Here is a 16797-nt window from a genome sequence, read left to right on the forward strand (position 1 = left end):
GGTTTGGACTGAGTATGAGCTGTACATTGTACATGTACATATACATGTGTACATGTACTGTACTAAACCACAGCTCTAAGACCCAGGCCTGAAGTGGTTCGCACAGGCTTTAAAAGACGGGTTAAATGGAGTGTTTTTGTGCAAGGCAATTTCACCATAACTAATGTTGGGCTGGGTTGCGTAATGTGTAACCCTCCCCTCCCCTCCCCTCCCCTGCCTGTCCCATCCCTCCCCTGTTGTGGGAAGGCTTCGGGCTGCAGAAGTTTGCAACACAGATTTGACAAGTCCCCTGAACTGAGCGTGCAGCGAGCGAGCGCCTTGACAGGGGATGCAGCTTGGGCTTTTTAAAAATAGAGCAGGGGAGACTCGGGCTGACATGGCAGGCGAGAGGAGTGCTCGTCGAGTGTTGTTGTTGCTGTTGCCGTGGCACCCCCCTCGCCCCTCTTAGCGTGACTCGGCTGTAATGAGCTTAGGAGGAGGCTGTCTGGTCTGGCCCGGGTTCAAGGTCCAACCTGGCTCATACACCTCGAAGCCGTGGACAATGGGTGTGTCCTGCCCTGGCCAACGGAACGAGGGCTTACTACTCACAAATCATTCATGCCTTGTGAATCACTGATGTGCCTTGTACTGCCTGTACTGATGTATTTTGTGTGTGTGTGTGAGTGTGTGTGTGTGTGTGTGTGCAGTATGTGCCACGTGTTTGATGTTGATGTTGTTGTTTTTTCTGTTTGCAGTATTTGGAGAGGCCCAATGTGAACTGTGTGGACAGCACTGGATACACTCCCCTTCACCATGCAGCGCTCAATGGACACAGGTGGGGCTACTTTCTCCTCCTCTCCTTATCTCCAAATTGGCCGTGTGTGTGTTTGTTTGTGTGTGTGTGTGTGTGTGTGTGTGTGTGTGCGTGCATGTGTGTGCATGCTGTGGCCAGCCAAGATTGAGTGTTGCTCTTGCATGCCTTGCAGACAGAAACCCTTTGCAGGCTTACTCTAGACCACTGTGCTTAAAAAAAAAAAAAAAAGCGAAAATAACGATTTGGCAGCAAGGTAAGTTTGCTGAGTAAGAACCTGGACACTCCCCAATCTGGAACACAAATCTGACCTGAAGGCTGCATGTTTACACAGCGCCCCAGCACCACCGCGCTCTCACACACACAGTGCAGTTCTCCCACAAGTCCCGGAGATGGGACCTGACTCCGGAACCGTTCTTGGCCCGCCCGCCAGAACCGCACCAGTTCCTGTCCAAATCCGACTGCGTTCCGTCTAACGGGTCTCCACATGTCTTCTCACCACATGTTTAAGCTAATTGCCCCACTAATTGGGTCATTTAAAAGGCTACTACTCTACCAGCTGCACAGTAGGTCATTTATAACTGTGAGAGGGCCATAAGGCTGAGCGGAGTCTAGATAGGCACTTCACTAGGGGCATGCAGAATGGGATGGCATTGTGTCAAGTCCATTTAATCCAACCCCTCCCATCAGTTAACCCAGGCTGAGGCGTGTCAATCACAGTGATTCAGAGTCACTGCCCTGTACCTTGATGTGTGTGTGTGTGTGTGTGTGTGTGTGTGTGTGTGTGTGTGTGTGTGTGTGTGTAAGCAAATGACCCATCAAGCCAGCCGAAGCACACCAGTGTGCTAATACTGGAGGTCATTCATAGGCATAGCCAGTGAAGGGGAAACCTTGGCGACTAACGGCATGTGTGTGTGTTTTTTTTTCACCCTCATTCGTGCACTGAAGCATATGTGATTCTCACTCATTACTTTAACCTCCTGCTTCATTAATTGGGCTAATTGCCAAATCCAAAAGGGGTGACCCCAAAACTCCCACATAATGAACTCTGAGCACCATTTCCCCTCCTCCTCCCCCTAATTACTGTGTTGGTGCTATAGTTAATGCTGTTGGTTTGGTTTGGTTTTCGGTTTTATTTTCGATTTCCACCTAATTTTGCATAACGCATAACAAAGCATATTTTGTTACCAGAAAGGGAAATAGAGCAATACACACATACATACTGTATAAATGCGCTCGCGCACACACACACACACACACACACACACACACACACACACACACACATTGTTTAGATGTCCTCTAATCATCGGTGTTGTTGTTTTCTCTTTTCTACACACACACACACACACACACACACACGTTGTTTAGATGCTCTAATCATCGGTGTTGTTGTTTTCTCTCCCCGTGTGTCTGAGTGCAGTGAAGTGGTGGAGCTACTACTGCGCAATGAGGCCCTCACCAACATGGCCGACAACAAAGGCTGCTACCCGCTACACCTGGCCGCCTGGAAGGGTGACCAGCGCATCGTCCGGCTACTCATCCACCAGGGTCCCTCGCACCCAAAGCTTAACGAACAGGTCTGTGTGCCCCGCTGTCTGCTACCCCCCCTCACTTTAACCCATCCTCTCTCTCTCTCTCTGACTGAACGCACACCATTTCCACCGACAGTTCTAGCCTGATGGACTGGGACTGCGACTGATAGCCCCTTTGTTCTACATCATCTCACCCCAACGGCCTCAGCCAGCCAGCCACCTGTGTGCTCTTAGATTCCATCACAAGACTTCTTCTTTCTTTTGGCAACAATTTACGAAATGACAAATCAGAGTGTGTGTGTGTGTGTGTGTGTGTGTGTGTGTCTGTGTGAGATGTTTAGAGGTCCTTTAGGGGCTGCACGATTTCAGAGTTAGTTTCCCCCTTTGACTGTTCTCCTTCCTGTTTCCTCTCGTGGTCAGCTGTAATGCTCATCTGTGGCATGTGTCAACATGATGCAAGCAGCCTCTTTCACACACCACACTACCGCAGTCACAGCTTCAGTTGGTTACTGTAACGGAACAGTGCTATCGGTCAGTCTCCCCAGCAAGCACTGAGCGAATGTGCAAAAGAACTGCTGATATTATTATGGATTCAGAAGTGAATTTAGGCGATTTCGACCGAAAACGATCAGTTCTGCATAACTCAAGTTGCTGCGGCCGACAGTAAGAGCTTCCAGGCAGCTGCAGTGATACACTCTGGGGGCACGTTCATGAGCCTCCATGTTCATGCCCCCAGAGTGTTGCACTGTTGCTACCTGGCAACTTTAACTGTCGGCTGCAGCCACTCGAGCTAGTTAGAACCGATTTGTTTTAGTTTGTTTTTTCTTACCGACAGTACTCAGTGACCTCGAGAAGCGGAGATCCATGAGAAAAAAATCACAAGAATTCTCCCTCAATATAATACAATTCCTTTAATGATGTTGATGACATATTGATGTGTTGTACTCGACAAGGAATGTAGCGGATCGTCTAATTACCGAAGGACCAAAATTCTGTAAACATTCCTAAGAAGAAACAGGCTAGTAGAAACCACAGCTTTAACACCAACGGCCTGACTGTGAAGGTACACTTTGAAAGGTAACGTTAAAGGAAGTTGAGCGCGCGTTTCCCTTTCCCTTACCCTCGTCTCGCCGCAGTGTCCAGGGCTGGCCAGCATGTGTGCGAGGTTTTGGAGATGAGTCATGGCTCGGAGCGCTTTCAAACGCAGGAGATCAGAAGCTGGCTGCGTTCTCTCACACACACACACACACACACACTAGCTTCCTTGTATTTTCGTGTCCGGTGCCGTGTCCGCTGCTGAAAGAATGTTGGACGCTCATTCAGGCGAAAAAGGGGAAATAAATAGAGAAGTCATTGGTTTTACACCCCCCACTGGCTTTCTGGCTGCGCTGGATGTCAGTTAGCAAAATCAACCACAACGAGAGCTGCCACTAGAACAAAAGGAGCAAAGAAAGCACACAAGCAAGATATGGCATGCCCTGTTAGCAACCAAAGACCATGTGCTTCAACCCCGGTTCCAGTGTGGTTTAGTGTCACTAATACTCTCATTGGCTTGAAATGCCTGCAGCAGTGTGTGTGTGTGTGTGTGTGTGTGTGTCGGTGTGTGTGTGTGTATGTGTGTGAGATGATTTTGCTTGTGTACGTCTCCCTGAGTTTATGTATGATTTTGAATGCCATATTTGTTTTGTATAGCTTGTGTTAAGCTATGCTGCTGGCTGGGATGATTCCTATGTTTTAACCCCCAGCCTGGACTTCTTACTGTGTTAATGCCTTGATTGCTGTAGTTTTGATAGAAATGGCCGGAAATGAAGTGACCACCAGACGAGACTAAATCATATGAGATTCTGAGACATTGACATCAATCAAAGGCTACCTTAAAGATTTCACGAAGAAGACATCTACTAGACTGTGAAAAGCCTATGCATTCATAGTGACTGGATGCAGGACTGCACAATGCACATTGGCTTGTTAACCTCCTGCTTCTCAGCACTCTCCAGCTCACCTCATTTCGTGTCATTTCTCTCATTGCTGTGCCTGTTCTCATGTTCATTAACACAACTTCTGATTTTTCCTCCCCATGTAGACTTTTGATTTTCTCCCACTTCAAGCATCTTGTTACCATGTGTGTTGTGTTATGAGAGTGTGTGTGTGTGTGTGTGTGTGTGTGTGTGTGTGTGTGTGCATGCATGTGTGTGTGAGTGCGAGCTCCACACCTCCATCCATGACCTTTGCCTGATGTTCATCTCCATCTTCTCCCCATCCTAGAGCTGTGTAGCCAACAAAGAGTTCAAACGCTGTGGCCCGTTTGACCCCTATATTAATGCCAAGGTGTGTACCCTCCTTCCCCCGAGCTGCCCAGAACCTGCCAGCTTCTTAGCTCTCTGTCTCACTTTCCTCACCCCCCCCCTTGGCTTGCCTCTACCCCTGCCACCCTACCCTACCCTACCCTACCCTAACCCACCCCACTCCACCCCCCGCACCGCTCTCTTGCCCCACGGCACGCTTGGGTGAGCCTGGCCTGATGCACTCTGCTGGATGCTTTAAGGGACACTAATGCCTCTTGATGAAATGATGTCATGGACTCAGCAGCGTCTCTGGGATCCTAATTGTCTCATTATGTATTGATTTGTAGAGTTGGGTGGGTTTGTTTTTTTGGGGGGGTGGAGTGGGGATGTACAATGGATGTTTTCAAGGTGGGTGATGTGGTGGTGGTGGTGGTGGTGATGGTCTCTCTGTGTGTGTGTGTGTGTGTGTGTGTGTTTGTGTGTGCGTCTGTTTGTGTATGTGTGTGTGTGTGAGAGAGAGACAGAAAAGGGAAGCGAGATCATTACTCCTACTATGTGGTTGCCATGTTGAGATGACCACAGGGGACTGTGCCTGGTCTCCATTGTGAGTTATGACGTAGCCACAGGCCTCCAGGGCTTCCATGAAAGTCTATATGTGTGTGTGTGTGTATGTGGGTGTGTGAATGAGAGGGGTTGGGGGGGGGGGCATGGAGATGCTTTTCTAGGGGCCATTTTGGATGCTTTTCTAGGGGCTGTGTCCTCTTTGGAGATGGAGAGACAGATGGAGAGATGGGAGCACAAAGAGATGGAACCAAGTGTGTGAGAGCCAGAGCACATGATGAAGGGATGGAAAAGGGAATGAGAAAAAGAGAGAGAGAGGGAGGAAGAGAGAGAGGGGGAGAGGGAGGGAGGTAGAGAGAGAAGAGAGAGTGCCATATGAGTGCCAAGACAGAGTGATCCATATTATTATACAGCATCCACATGCACATTGTTATCCCATCTTTTACAGTAGACCCCCCCCCCCCCCCCCCCCACACACACACATTCCCAGTGGAGTGACCTGACACTCTTGTCATTAGCCGCCTCCTCCTCCTTCTGCTGTAAGCAGAACACTCAACCCTGTCTAGGAAAGTCTGTAAAACACACGCACACACACACACACACATATACACACACACACACACACACACAGAAAGCCTTCACAGAGATCCCATGTCTCATACAAATATGCACAACCCCCAGCACACACAGTCATCACTCGGGGTCACTCTGCACACACACACACACACACACACACACTCTGTTCCGTCTCCAGTGGGAGAGACGCAGGAGAGAGGCTCTCCAGTAGAGTACAGCAGAGTGGAGGAGTGCCCAGCTGCTCTCCCCACAGCCTCCGCTACGGCTCTGGTCGGGAGAAGCCGCTCCGCTCCGCTTCACTTCACAGCACAAGCTGCAGCTCTGTCTCCGTCTCCGAGGGAGAGAGGGAGGGAGAGAGAGAGAGAGGGAGAGAGGGAGAGAAAGAAAAAAAAAGTAGGGACTGGAATCCTCTTAACGTGCCCGTCCCCTGGCTGCCAGCCCCTGGGCTTCTCCCTCACGGAGACGCTGAAGGGAAGGGGGGCGGGGAGAGGAAGATGGAGAGAGGGGGGGGGTGAGGGAAAAAAAGAGCAGTTAATGGGCATCTTCTCATCCCTTCTGCTCTTGTTCTGTGTGGTTCAGCCAGCCCCTGATGACTTGGAAGAAGTGAAGCTGTTGGTTTAAGGGGGAAAAAAAGGGTGCAAGTTTTTTATTTTTTCAGGACAGTAGGTGGTGGGTGTAAATAATGCATGTGCTGTTATGAATAAGTCAGTCTGTCTGCCTAGATGCCGTGATGACCACCAGCAGGGCTCTCAACTGCTGCCGTGTGTGTGTGTGTGTGTGTGTGTGGCTGCGTGTGTGTGGCTGCGTGTGTGTGGCTGCGTGTGTGTGGCTGCGTGTGTGTGTGTGGCTGCGTGTGGCTGCGTGTTGTCTGTGTGTGTCTCTTTTGGCTCAGGGGAGACAGAGGAATATTAGAAAGGACCACCGCAGAGGAAGCTTTTCTGTGTACCAGTCCTTTTGCATCAGTGTCATGGTGGGTGTGTGTGTGTGTGTGCGTAGTGTGTGTCTGCCAGTGGCAGAGGGGAGGAGAGAGAGCGTGAGCAACCGAGTGCACAAGAGGAAAATGGAGAGAGAGAGAGAGAAAGAGGTGGGGCGTTACCACGGTAACAGTGTCAGGGCTGATTGGGCAAGTGGCTGACCCCAACGGCACATCAAGGATGAGAGAGAGAGGGAGGGAGTAAGAGAGAGGGAGGGATAGATGGAGAGAGACTGAAACAAATGGTATGAGCCTGACACAAAGACCGAGAGAGAGAGGAAGGGAGAGCGAGATGGAGAGAGAGAGAGAGAGAGAGAGAAAGGTAGAGAGAGAGAGAGAGAGAGAGAGAGAGGAAGGGAGAGAGGGAGAGAGAGAGAGGGAGAGAGGTTCTGTAAGGGACAGATGGACTACATCAGATGTGGGGAGAGAGAACTAGAGACTTCTTTTATGAGAGAGCGAGACATGGAGAGATGGAGAGAGGGGAGCTGTGGGTTTAGGAGGTACTTTACTGAGTGGACTGAGCAGCACTCTTAAGTGCCACACACACACACACACACCCCCTTGTGTTGGCCCGAGCCCCAGGGCAGCCCCATCGGCAGCGGTCTGGATTTATGATGTTCATTCCGTCTCCTCGTAGCCCAGCGCTGCTCCCGCGCTCCCTGTCCGCTGCGTCCGAGCGCAATTAGAGAACACACTCAGCACTTCTCTCTGATTACACCTGAGGGGAAAATCCTCTCCTCCCTCCTCCGGCATCCCCCTTTCTCTTCCCTCTTCCCTTCTCCTCTCCTCTCTGCTCCTCTCTTTTCCTACCCTCTCCTCTTCTCCTCTCCTCTCCTCTCTTCTCTCCTCTACACCCGTCTTCTCTCCTCTCCTCTCTGCTCTTCTCTCCTCCTCTCCTCTCCTCTTCTTTCCTCTCCATCTTCTCTCCTCTCTCCTCTCCTCTCTGCTCTTCTCTCCTCCTCTCCACTCCTCTTCTTTCCTCTCCATCTTCTCTCCTCTACACTCGTCTTCTCTCCTCTCCTCTCTGCTCTTCTCTCCTCCTCTCCTCTCCTCTTCTTTCCTCTCCATCTTCCCTCCTCTCCACTCGTCTCCTCTCTGATCCTCTCTCATTCACAAAATAATTACCCAGGCAAGATGCCCTAGATTGAAGTGTCTGTGCTTATTTGGAACAGGGGAATAGAAAAGGCTTAGTCATATTATTTTCTTTCTATTCATAGAGGGGTGTGTGTGTGTGTGTGTGTGTGTGTGTGTGTGTGTCCATTACTGCTGAGGAGGACATGTTCTTTTACACAGGCTGCCTTCATTGTGTGTTCATGTGTCTGAAGTAGGTCACCTGTCTTTACGGGTGAGTCAGATTTGCCTCTGAAAACATTCCATCCGGCTGAGGTAAAGGTTTTCCTGTGGGCTAGATATGTGCAATCCCCCCTGCCTACAGCAATTTATGCAAGTGTGTGTGTGTCTCTCTCTCGCTCTCTGTTTATGTGTGTGTCTGGTTGTGTTCGTCTGTGTCTGTGGGTTGTGGCCTCTCTCTATCTCTTTCTTTCTTTCTTTCCCTCTCTCTCTCTCTCTCTGTCTGTCTGTGTGTGGTTGTGTCTGTCTATCTGTCAGAGTGGGTTGTGGCCTTGCATGTCCCTCTATGCAACCCCTGGGGTGTTTGGCCACAGTTTGACAGCAATCATTCCAACTCTCTCCCCCTCATACACACACACACACACACACACACACACACACACACACACACACACACACACACACACACACACGCAAGCACTGCTGTCCCCTGACCATGCGGCTTGTCAGTCAATCATCTGTCATCTGGAGAACGTACACACACACACACACACACACACACCCTGCTTCCGTGACAGAGGTCTGTGTGAAGCAGAGGAGTCTGCCAGAGGGGAACATCAGATTGTTTGATGGGTAGGTCTGTTATTTCACACACTGGCACACTAACCCTGCACATACAATGTCAACACACACACACATACACACACTTTGCACAGCATATTGTGTTTATGTATGTGTGTCTATCTGCATGTGCACACATGCATACACATGCATCCATTTGTGTGCAAACACAAGAGACTGTCGAAAGCACATCTGGGCTGCTGTACACTGGTGACTTTCCTGGGTTTTGTGTGTGTGTGTGTGTGTGTGTGTGTGTGTGTGTGTGTGTGTGTGTGTGTGTGTGTGTGTGTGTGTTGCGTGTGTGTGTTGCGTGTGTATCCCCCTTTGAATTTTTTGTGGCAAATCCTGCCAGAGCAGCTGCCATCCCCACCAAGCCCTCTGTTTCCTCCCTCCCTCTCCCCAAAGGGCACAATGTGATGTAATCACCCCTCAACACACACTCACACACACACACACACACACACACACACACACACACAGCCCCCTTCCTCCAGTACGTCACATGCCAGTGGTCACACGTCACACCGCGTTACAGTCATGCACGTGTGTGCGTGTGTGTGTGTATGCTTCGCAGCTCCGCCGGCCTGGTTTTGTTATCATCGTTCACCTCTGCAGAACATTCTGGAAGCGCGCGGCGAGTAGAATTGCACATTGCAACATTAATATGGAAGTGCCTGAGCATTATGCTAGTCCGCTATCTGACTCAGCCAGAGCTCCGTGCTCACCGCTAGCCCAGCTTAAGGGAGCCGAGTCCAGCGCAAAGCTACTTAGCCGCCGCGCCGCAAGCTCCATATCACCATCAGTCCAGTCCAACGCTTCCTGCTGGTACACTACAGGACGTTATGACAGAATGATATTAATAGTAATAATGATGATAATTATAACTAGAAATGCAATTCCAAGGAATTACCAGTGCATGAAAATGCAAAAAAAAGATAGATAATGTAGATATGGTTACTAAGGTGTAGCTAGGGTAAACATGGTGGTTGCATCATTTACAGAGAGTTGATAGTGTGAAGGTAGACAGTTTAAAGCTGAAACATTCCAGTTCTAACTTAACTAATGATTTCTATTCATGTTAAAATGTTGATTAGCTAACTTAGCTAATGATTTCTAGCAGTTGTGCTAAAAATGCTAATTATGTTAGCAATGCTAACTTTACTAACAATGCTAACCAGGTTGATTAGCTAACTTAACCGATGATTTCTAGCAGTAATGCTAAAAATGCTAACTATGCTAACAATGCTAGATTTGCTAACAATGCTAACCAGGTTGATTAGCTAACTTAGTTGATGATTTTTTGCAGTTATGTTAAAAATGCTAGCTATGCTAACAAAGCTAACCATGCTAACTAGATAACTTGCTAGTGAGGACTTTTATTTTGAAACATTTGTTGCTAGGGTATCCATGGTGGCCACTATCAGGAAACAAGAAGTTACTGCAGTATAATCATGTTGGTTGCTATGGAAACGGTCATAAACGCTTAATTTTAATGGTTGCTATGTTGGTTGCTAGGTACATGGAGGTTTCATGTAGTTGACTGGAGGCATAGTTGATGATAACTGACAGTTGGAATGATTAAACAGTTAAATAGTTGAGTAGTTTCAAAGGTCAAATGATTTAATAGTGTATTATTGCAGTGAGGACTTTTATTTTGAAACAGTTGTGGACAGAGGAAACAGTTAACAGGATCTGTAGTCTTAATGAGATTGTATGCTTAAAGCCTGAGACAGAAGGTGCCTCTCATATAGCGTTTACGCGTCCTCTCTCGCTCCTCACTGATCTACATAAAGAATGATGGAGCGGCAACAATGGGATAGTCTAGCCCTTCTTCTATCTTTCTTTATGTAGATCATTGAGGATCGAGGAGCGAGGGAGGACATATAAACGCTGCTTGAGAGGGACCCACAGTAAATACTTTAAAAGTTGTATGTAGATAGTCTAATTAATGTTGATAGACAGAATGTTTAATGGATGTTGATAGGCAGATTGTTTAATAGATATTGATTGACAGTTTAATGGTGGATGAGTGAATGGTCTGAAGAAGATGAATGGATAGAAGGTTGGATGGAATGTGCCTTATATTCTTGTTAAGAGAGACACTGATACAGCTCTCTGAGAGTAGTTGATACAGGTGTAATCAATTTAACTGGCTAGTCTTAAGAGAGCCAGAGTGTACTCTTAAAGCCTGAGACAGAGTAAATAATTAAAAAGTTGAAGGTAGATAGTCTAATTAATGTTGATAGACAGAGAGTTTAATGGATGTTGATAGACAGATTGTTTAATAGATGTTGATAGACAGTTTAATGGGTGGATGAGTGAATGGTCTGAAGAAGATGAATGGATAGAATGTTGGATGGAATGTGCCTTATATTCTTGTAGAATGGAGAGACACAGCTCTCTACTGAGAGTAGTGGATACAGATACAGGTGTAATCAATTTAACTGGCTAGTCTTAAGAGAGCCAGCCTGAGACAGAGTAGATTGTTTAAAAGTTGAATGTAGAACGTCTAATTTATGTTGATAGGCAGACTGTTTAGAATGGGTGGATGAGTGAATGGTTTGAAGAAGATGAATGGATATAAAGTTGGATGGAATTAGGAGGACTTATTTTGATACTGTTGTGCACAGAGGATACAGGGGAACAGAAAATGTAGTCTTCAGAGAGATTGCCTGAGAGAAACTGACAGTTGGTGCCCAGGTGGCTGACCAGCTGGAGTAAGATTCTAATTGCTGCCGTGATGTCATAATGAGCAATGTTAAGTCTATGGGGGAAATTGTAATAGTTTTTAACTAATAGTTTAAAAAGTATAAAAGTTACAAAGTTGACAAGTCATAGCACACATGTCCTAAGTAAGACCTACGTAACGTAGTTTGAATGAAGTTTCTACGTTAAACGGTTCTAGCTGATTTGCGTGCGTTAGAAGAATAACTAGAAATGCAATTCCAAGGAATTACCAGTGCATGAAAATGCTAAAAAAGATAGATAATGTAGATATGGTTACTAAGGTGTAGCTAGGGTAAACATGGTGGTTGCATAGTTTACAGAGAGTTGATAGTGTGAAGGTAGACAGTTTAAAGATGAAACATTCCAGTTCTAACTTAACTAATGATTTCTATTCATGTTAAAATGTTGATTAGCTAACTTAGCTAATGATTTCTAGCAGTTAAGCTAAAAATGCTAATTATGCTAGCAATGCTAACTTTACTAACAATGCTAACCAGGTTGATTAGCTAACTTATCGATGATTTCTAGCAGTAATGTTAAAAATGCTAACTATGCTAACAATGCTAAATTTGCTGACAATGCTAACCAGGTTGATTAGCTAACTTAGTTGATGATTTTTTGCAGTTATGCTAAAAATGCTAACTATGTTAACAATGTTAACTATGCTAACTAGCTAACTTGCTAGTGAGGACTTTTATTTTGAAACATTTGTTGCTAGGGTATCCATGGTGGCCACTATCAGGAAACAAGAAGTTACTGCAGTATAATCATGTTGGTTGCTATGGAAACGGTTATAAACACTTAATTTTAATGGTTGCTATGTTGGTTGCTAGGTACATGGAGGTTTCATGTAGTTGACTGGAGGCATAGTTGATGATAACTGACAGTTGGAATGGTTGAACATTTCAATAGTTGAGTAGTTTCAATGGTTAAATGATTTAATAGTGTATAATTGCAGTGAGGACCTTTATTTTGAAACAGTTGTAGACAGAGGAAGTAGTGAAACAGGATCTGTAGTCTTAATGAGATTGTATGCTTAAAGCCTGAGACAGAAGGTGCCTCTCATAGCGTTTACGCGTCCTCTCTCGCTCCTCACTGATCTACATAAAGAATGATGGAGCGGCAACAATGGGATAGTCTAGCCCTTCTTCTATCTTTCTTTATGTAGATCATTGAGGATCGAGGAGCGAGGGAGGACATATAAACGCTGCTTGAGAGGGACCCACAGTAAATACTTTAAAAGTTGTATGTAGATAGTCTAATTAATGTTGATAGACAGAATGTTTAATGGATGTTGATAGGCAGATTGTTTAATAGATATTGATTGACAGTTTAATGGGTGGATGAGTGAATGGTCTGAAGAAGATGAGTGGATAGAAGGTTGGATGGAATGTGCCTTATATTCTTGTTAAGAGAGACACTGATACAGCTCTCTGAGAGTAGTTGACACAGGTGTAATCAATTTAACTGGCTAGTCTTAAGAGTGCCAGAGTACTCTTAAAGCCTGAGACAGAGTAAATAATTTAAAAGTTGAATGTAGATAGTCTAATTAATGTTTAATTTAAAGTTTAATGGATGTTGATAGACAGATTGTTTAATAGATGTTGATAGACAGTTTAATGGGTGGATGAGTGAATGGTCTGAAGAAGATGAATGGATAGAATGTTGGATGGAATGTGCCTTATATTCTTGTAGAATGGAGAGACACAGCTCTCTACTGAGAGTAGTGGATACAGATACAGGTGTAATCAATTTAACTGGCTAGTCTTAAGAGAGCCAGCCTGAGACAGAGTAGATTGTTTAAAAGTTCAATGTAGAGCGTCTAATTGATGTTGTTGATAGGCAGACTGTTTAGAATGGGTGGATGAGTGAATGGTTTGAAGAAGATGAATGGATATAAAGTTGGATGGAATTAGGAGGACTTATTTTGATACTGTTGTGCGCAGAGGATACAGGGGAACAGAATATGTAGTCTTCAGAGAGGAGCCTGAGAGAAACTGACAGTTGGTGCCCAGGTGGCTGACCAGCTGGGGTAACATTCTAATTGCTGCCGTGATGTCATAATGAGCAATGTTAAGTCTATGGGGGAAATGGTGATAGTTTTTAACTAATAGTTTAAAAAGTATAAAAGTTACAAAGTTGAAAAATATAAAGCACATATGGCATAAGCAAGACCTACGCAACAAAGTTTGAATGAAGTTTCTACGTTAAACGGTTGAAGCTGAATTGCGAGCGTTAGAAGAAGAAGTTTAATAATAACTAGAAATGCAATTCCAAGGAATTACCAGTGCATGAAAATGCAAAAAATAGATAGATAATGTAGATATGGTTACTAAGGTGTAGCTAGGGTAAACATGGTGGTTGCATAGTTTACAGAGAGTTGATAGTGTGAAGGTAGACAGTTTAAAGATGAAACGTTCCAGTTCTAACTTAACTAATGATTTCTATTCATGTTAAAATGTTGATTAGCTAACTTAGCTAATGATTTCTAGCAGTTACGCTAAAAATGCTTACTATGCTAGCAATGCTAACAATGCTAACCAGGTTGATTAGCTAACTTAACCGATGATTTCTAGCAGTAATGCTAAAAATGCTAACTATGCTAACAATGCTAAATTTGCTAACAATGCTAACCAGGTTGATTAGCTAACTTAGTTGATGATTTTTTGCAGTTATGCTAAAAATGCTAACTATGCTAACAATGCTAACTATGCTAACCATGGTAACTAGCTAACTTGCTAGTGAGGACTTTTATTTTGAAACATTTGTTGCTAGGGTATCCATGGTGGCCACTATCAGGAAACAAGAAGTTACTGCAGTATAATCATGTTGGTTGCTATGGAAACGGTCATAAACACTTTTTAATGGTTGCTATGTTGGTTGCTAGGTACATGGAGGTTTCATGTAGTTGACTGGAGGCATAGTGGATGATAACTGACAGTTGGAATGGTTGAACAGTTCAATTGTTGAGTAGTTTCAATGGTTAAATGATTTAATAGTGTATTATTGCAGTGAGGACCTTTATTTTGAAACAGTTGTGGACAGAGGAAGTAGTGAAACAGGATCTGTAGTCTTAATGAGATTGTATGCTTAAAGCCTGAGACAGAAGGTGCTTCTCATAGCGTTTACGTGTCCTCTCTCGCTCCTCACTGATCTACATAAAGAATGATGGAGCGGCAACAATGGGATAGTCTAGCCCTTCTTCTATCTTTCTTTATGTAGATCATTGAGGATCGAGGATCGAGGGAGGACATATAAACGCTGCTTGAGAGGGACCCACAGTAAATACTTTAAAAGTTGTATGTAGATAGTCTAATTAATGTTGATAGATAGAATGTTTAATGGATGTTGATAGGCAGATTGTTTAATAGATATTGATTGACAGTTTAATGGGTGGATGAGTGAATGGTCTGAAGAAGATGAATGGATAGAAGGTTGGATGGAATGTGCCTTATATTCTTGTTAAGAGAGACACTGATACAGCTCTCTGAGAGTAGTTGACACAGGTGTAATCAATTTAACTGGCTAGTCTTAAGATAGCCAGAGTATCTTAAAGCCTGAGACAGAGTAAATAATTTAAAAGTTGAATGTAGATAGTCTAATTAATGTTGATAGACAGAGAGTTTAATGGATGTTAGACAGATTGTTTAATAGATGTTGATAGACAGTTTAATGGGTGGATGAGTGAATGGTCTGAAGAAGATGAATGGATAGAATGTTGGATGGAATGTGCCTTATATTCTTGTAGAATGGAGAGATACAGCTCTCTACTGAGAGTAGTGGATACAGATACAGGTGTAATCAATTTAACTGGCTAGTCTTAAGAGAGCCAGCCTGAGACAGAGTAGATTGTTTAAAAGTTCAATGTAGAGCGTCTAATTGATGTTGTTGATAGGCAGACTGTTTAGAATGGGTGGATGAGTGAATGGTTTGAAGAAGATGAATGGATATAAAGTTGGATGGAATTAGGAGGACTTATTTTGATACTGTTGTGCGCAGAGGATACAGGGGAACAGAATATGTAGTCTTCAGAGAGGAGCCTGAGAGAAACTGACAGTTGGTGCCCAGGTGGCTGACCAGCTGGGGTAACATTCTAATTGCTGCCGTGATGTCATAATGAGCAATGTTAAGTCTATGGGGGAAATGGTGATAGTTTTTAACTAATAGTTTAAAAAGTATAAAAGTTACAAAGTTGAAAAATATAAAGCACATATGGCATAAGCAAGACCTACGCAACAAAGTTTGAATGAAGTTTGTACGTTAAACGGTTGAAGCTGAATTGCGAGCGTTAGAAGAAGAAGTTTAATAATAACTAGAAATGCAATTCCAAGGAATTACCAGTGCATGAAAATGCTAAAATAGATAGATAATTTAGATATGGTTACTAAGGTGTAGCTAGGGTAAACATGGTGGTTGCATAGTTTACAGAGAGTTGATAGTGTGAAGGTAGACAGTTTAAAGATGAACCATTCCAGTTCTAACTTAACTAATGATTTCTATTCATGTTAAAATGTTGATTAGCTAACTTAGCTAATGATTTCTAGCAGTTACGTTAAAAATGCTAATTATGCTAGCAATGCTAACTTTACTAACAATGCTAACCAGGTTGATTAGCTAACTTAACCGATGATTTCTATCAGTAATGCTAAAAATGCTAAGAATGCTAACTATGCTAACAATGCTAACCAGGTTGATTAGCTAACTTAGTTGATGATTTTTTGCAGTTATGTTAAAAATGCTAACAATGCTAACAATGCTAACCATGCTAACTAGCTAACTTGCTAGTGAGGACTTTTATTTTGAAACATTTGTTGCTAGGGTATCCATGGTGGCCACTATCAGGAAACAAGAAGTTACTGCAGTATAATCATGTTGGTTGCTATGAAAACGGTCATAAACACTTAATTTTAATGGTTGCTATGTTGGTTGCTAGGTACATGGAGGTTTCATGTAGTTGACTGGAGGCATAGTGGATGATAACTGACAGTTGGAATGGTTGAACAGTTCAATAGTTGTGTAGTTTCAATGGTTAAATGATTTAATAGTGTATTATTGCAGTGAGGACTTTTATTTTGAAACAGTTGTGGACAGAGGAAACAGTTTAACAGGATATGTGTAGTCTTCAGAGAGATTGTATGCTTAAAGCCTGAGAGAAACTGACAGTTGGTGCCCAGGTGGCCGGCCACCTGGCGTAAGATTCTAATTGCTGCCGTGATGTCATAATGAGCAATGTTAAGTCTATGGGGGAAATTGTAATAGTTTTTAACAAATAGTTTAAAAAGTATAAAAGTTACAAAGTTGAAAAATACAAAGCACATATGGCATAAGCAAGACCTACGCAACAAAGTTTGAATGAAGTTTCTACGTTAAATGGTTGAAGCTGAATTGCGAGCGTTAGAAGAAGAAGTTTAATAATAAGAAGCCTAGGAAGAACAGTAC

The 16797-nt window shown here is 44.1% G+C and overlaps 1 protein-coding gene across 8 annotated transcripts in view; it reads left to right on the forward strand.

Annotated features, from left to right (window-relative positions):
• Positions 1 to 16797, forward strand: part of LOC134087081 (ankyrin repeat and SAM domain-containing protein 1A-like) — a 139846-nt gene that overhangs the window by 14294 nt on the left and 108755 nt on the right. For 7 of the 8 annotated variants that reach the window (XM_062540303.1, XM_062540304.1, XM_062540299.1 and 4 more), the window contains exons 2-4: positions 735 to 814; positions 2214 to 2370; positions 4591 to 4653. In XM_062540303.1, coding sequence (XP_062396287.1) covers positions 2257 to 2370; positions 4591 to 4653 — 177 coding nt within the window. In that variant the 5' untranslated portion in view covers positions 735 to 814; positions 2214 to 2256. Of the gene's footprint in view, positions 1 to 686; positions 815 to 2213; positions 2371 to 4590; positions 4654 to 16797 lie in introns of those variants that run through there. The other variant, XM_062540300.1, reaches the window with a different exon arrangement.

The sequence above is a fragment of the Sardina pilchardus genome, chromosome 7, assembly GCF_963854185.1.
Source record: "Sardina pilchardus chromosome 7, fSarPil1.1, whole genome shotgun sequence".
Classification (NCBI taxonomy): Eukaryota; Metazoa; Chordata; class Actinopteri; order Clupeiformes; family Clupeidae; genus Sardina; species Sardina pilchardus.